The 3,493-nt window shown below is 60.6% G+C and overlaps 1 protein-coding gene and 1 long non-coding RNA gene across 2 annotated transcripts in view; one reads left to right on the top strand and one right to left on the bottom strand.

The window, feature by feature from the left end:
- Positions 1-1,255, top strand: part of EPS8L1 (EPS8-like 1) — a 10,130-nt gene extending 8,875 nt beyond the window's left edge. Inside the window, exons 10-12 of the mRNA XM_010842178.1 lie at positions 19-307; positions 656-788; positions 872-1,255. Of these exons, the coding sequence (XP_010840480.1) occupies positions 19-307; positions 656-788; positions 872-958 (509 nt within the window). The 3' untranslated portion in view covers positions 959-1,255. The remainder of the gene's footprint in view (positions 1-18; positions 308-655; positions 789-871) is intronic.
- A 984-nt stretch (positions 1,256-2,239) lies between these two features.
- On the bottom strand, positions 2,240-3,355 carry LOC104990188. Its single transcript, XR_825480.1, has 3 exons — positions 3,209-3,355; positions 2,993-3,043; positions 2,240-2,891 (listed from the first exon to the last, which is right to left on the bottom strand). It is a non-coding gene; the product is annotated as an uncharacterized LOC104990188 (long non-coding RNA).
- Positions 3,356-3,493: the final 138 nt, after the last annotated feature.

Raw genomic sequence — 3,493 nt, 5'->3', positions numbered from 1 at the left:
CCAGGCAGAGAAAAGGAGACTCTGAAAAGGAGGTTCCCGACCACCCATCACGTGAACGCTGGAGGTCCCTGACCCTCTGGGCCCTTCGCCCTGAGTCGTCCCTTTCTCCTGGTTTCCCGCCTGTAGAGAAATTCTCCCCGATGCTCATGCTCAGTATCAACGAGGAGCTGCAGGCACGCCTGGCCCAGGGCCTCACGGGCCCCAGCCGCGCAGCCCCGGGGCCTCGCGCCCCGGAGTCGCAGCTCAGCCCGCACTCCAGCGCCTCTGAGGTCTGCGCCTGGCTACAGGCCAAGGGCTTCAGTTCAGGGTGAGTGTGGCGTTTGCCGGCTAGGAGGCTAGGGTTATACGCGCGTTAGAGGCGAAGCGCTCCCAATGGCCCAGTGGGAGTGGCAGACCCGGGGGCCTGGGATTGGTTCAGGACGGGGGCCTTGTCTGAGTGCAACTATGAATGTCAGGCTGTGATTGGCCTGTTTTCCTAGGCTCCGATTGGAGTCACCACGGAAACCTCGCGCTATGGTTGATAGAGCAGGATTCAGGAACTTTCAGCAGCTGATTGGACAAAGGCCTAGGGGCGGGCGTGACGTGGTTGGCGGGGCTGACATTCGAGCTGCGATTGGCCGGCAGGCCTGACCATGCCCTCAATGCCCCTGCTCAGGACCATCGCGGCGCTGGGAGAACTGAGTGGCGCTCAGCTATTCTCACTGCCGAAGGAGAAGTTTCGGGCGCTTAGCCCCGAGGAGGGGGCGCGCGTGTATAGCCAGATCACGGTGCAGCGCTCGCTGCTGGAGGTGAGCCGAAACCCTCGTCCCCAGGTCCGGGCCGGGGAGGGCGCTGAGGATGCTACGGTCCTGATTTCCACCCCTTCCTCCAGGACAAAGAGAATGTGTCAGAACTTGAGGCAGTGATGAAGAAGCAAAAGAAAAGAATGGAAAACGAGGTAGAAACGGAAGTCTTTTGATCCTTTCCCTCCCCTCCGCTCAAAGTTTCGAGGCAGCCCCTCGGGAGATCGGACTCTGCAGACTGCCCTCGCCAGTGGAATTAGATCCCTCCAGGGATCGCCGACCTATTCCGACCTATTCCAGCCGTGGTCTTACCCGGTCCGGGTAGATAAAGAGGCCTGTCCTTGCTGGAGTCTCCCGAGCGAGTGCTCTCGGATTGGCCGAGAACTGGCTTTAGAGACAATTCAGGGGACGTGCTTGTGTTCAGAGCCCTGTGCATTGTGATGTGCGGCCCAGTCTATAAACAGCCTCCTCTTAGCAGGCGGTGTAAACGGCTGTCCTCTCTACCCAGATATCAGGGGCCAAGACCCTGCCCCTCAACCCCAGATACAGCCTAACAGGAAAGGAATCCAGGAGGTGTCCCCACTCTCCTTGGTTTCTTCCTCTGAATCCTCCTCTCCCGCCCTGGGGCCCCAACTCAGACTTCTGACCTCCCAGCCTCCAGGTTGTCCTTGAGTTCACTCCAGAGGGACTGAACATCCAGTGTCCCAGTGCGCCCCACGCTCAAAATCCTCTTCTGGCTCCCAATCGCCGTCTTAGTCCCGAGTTGTTTGGTCCCTGCCTCTCCAACCTCATCTCTCACCTCCTCATTCCCCATGCATCCTGGCCCTGCCCGTCTCCACACCCCCACGTGCACAGCAGCCTCCCTAACCCCTGCTGCCTCTGCTTTCCCCCTCAGCACCACCACCTGCAACACATTTGTTACTGGATGCCTCCTGACTCTCCTCTAAAATGTATCGGATCTTTACCTGTCTCAATCGGTACTCCACCATCGACAGGCAGGCCAGGGCCTGGCAAGTAGAACAGGATCCCGAATGATGGAGTGATTGAATCAATGAATGAATGCCCCAACTTAGAGGATGGCTCCTATTGGGCTCCAGCCGACTGTTGCCACGCTGAACTGAATAGTTTGTACTATTAGATTCCTATTCCCCAAACTTTAAATGCTGGTAACTGACGCAAATTTGTTTCAAAAACTGTAATGGCAAGAGCCGAGCTCCCCAGCCCAATAATCACAGCCCCTATCCCTTGCCTGACTGACCCTGCCTGCTTCGTGCCAAGCCAACTTTTGACGATGTCAGCACTGGTTGGGAGCCTTTGCTCCAACTGAGCGTTCTTCCTGAAGCCCCTTCCCGCCCTTCAGCACCCCACCCGCTCGGTCCTGTGGTCTGGTCACGCACAGCTGCAGCACATCAGCAGGAAGCGGGGCCCCGCCTCCAGCCAAGGATGTAGTCACTGAGTGGCAACTTCACGACTTTTATTTGTGGTGCCTGTGCTTTGTCTCGAAAATACCTTCTCCCCCTGCCCCGGACGGTGGGCGGGGAGGGGGCCGCAAAAAATAGAAGACATCCCTCCCTATTGCACGCGGACCCTATATACAGGCCCGCCTGGCCGAGGCCGGCGGGGCTCTTGGCACATTCTCGGATCCCTGTTCTGGGGCGGGAGGGGTGGTGAGGGTGACATCACACGTGAGAGGGGGACCTCTGGGCGGCCACTCTGGTCCTGGTTCCTGGTCTCGGTGCTTCTTGGTCCTCGGTCCCTCCCGGGTCCCGCTCAGCCCCAGTCCCTGCTCAGCGACGTCCCCCTACCTGGCTCGGCCTCCCGCCTCCATCCCGGCCTCTGATGGCCCCTCCTTGGCTCCTGGGCTCTCTGTACTCCCCTCCCAGCCTGGAGGGGCCGAGGGGAGGTTATGGCTTCTCGGAGACTCCCCCGGGAGCCCTGTCACTCGTGCTCACGCGGGGGAAGGGGTGCGTGTGGCAGAAGCAGCTGTATAAATACGGGTGCGGGGGAGGGGCTCCTCCGGAGTCACTTGGAGAGTTTGCTGATGACGCGAATCAGGGCTGCGTTCTCATCCTTGAGCCTCTGGTTGTCAGCCCGGAGGTCGGACAGGGCCTGTGAGGTGGGAAGATGGGTCAGCCGGGTGGCCCTGGGCAGGCTGAACCCACGGCCCACCCTGGCTGGCTCTCTGCCCTCAGCTCCCTGCTAGCATTCACCTTCAGTTCCTCCTCCAGTTCGGCTGCCTTTCGCTCCAGGGCCCTGCGCTCCTGGAATAAACAGGGGAAGGTGAGGACGGGGTAGGGAACTGGGGGGTCAAGTATGGCGGAGAGGGGCAAGCAAAGGGCAGAGGTCAATGCGGACCTCTTCCTCCAGACCGTAAGGGCTCGTAAGGCCGGGACATATCTAGTCCCACCCTGACTAGCCTTACTCACGAATCTCTCCAGCTCCAAAAGGGCAGGCCTCTCTGCAAAGCGCTCCTGCTTCTGGGGAGGACAGAAAAAGAGCAGGGGTCAGACAAGCAGCCGCACGGCCACGGGCGTAAGGGGAAACCAGTAGAGGAGGGTAAAGACAGCCGGGGCCGAGACTCGCTGCGGGCCCGAACCGCCCGGCCCTTCCGGGCCCGGGCCCCACCCCTGAGGTATTGGCCCCGCCCCCAGCCCCCTCAGTGGCCCAGACTCCTCCCCGCAAGGATCCCACCAGCCTTTCCGGGTCCCTCC

This window comes from Bison bison, unplaced genomic scaffold (genome assembly GCF_000754665.1).
Source record: "Bison bison bison isolate TAMUID 2011002044 unplaced genomic scaffold, Bison_UMD1.0 scf7180017847217, whole genome shotgun sequence".
Lineage (NCBI taxonomy): Eukaryota > Metazoa > Chordata > Mammalia > Artiodactyla > Bovidae > Bison > Bison bison.
This window is presented reverse-complemented; position numbering and strand designations above follow the sequence as displayed.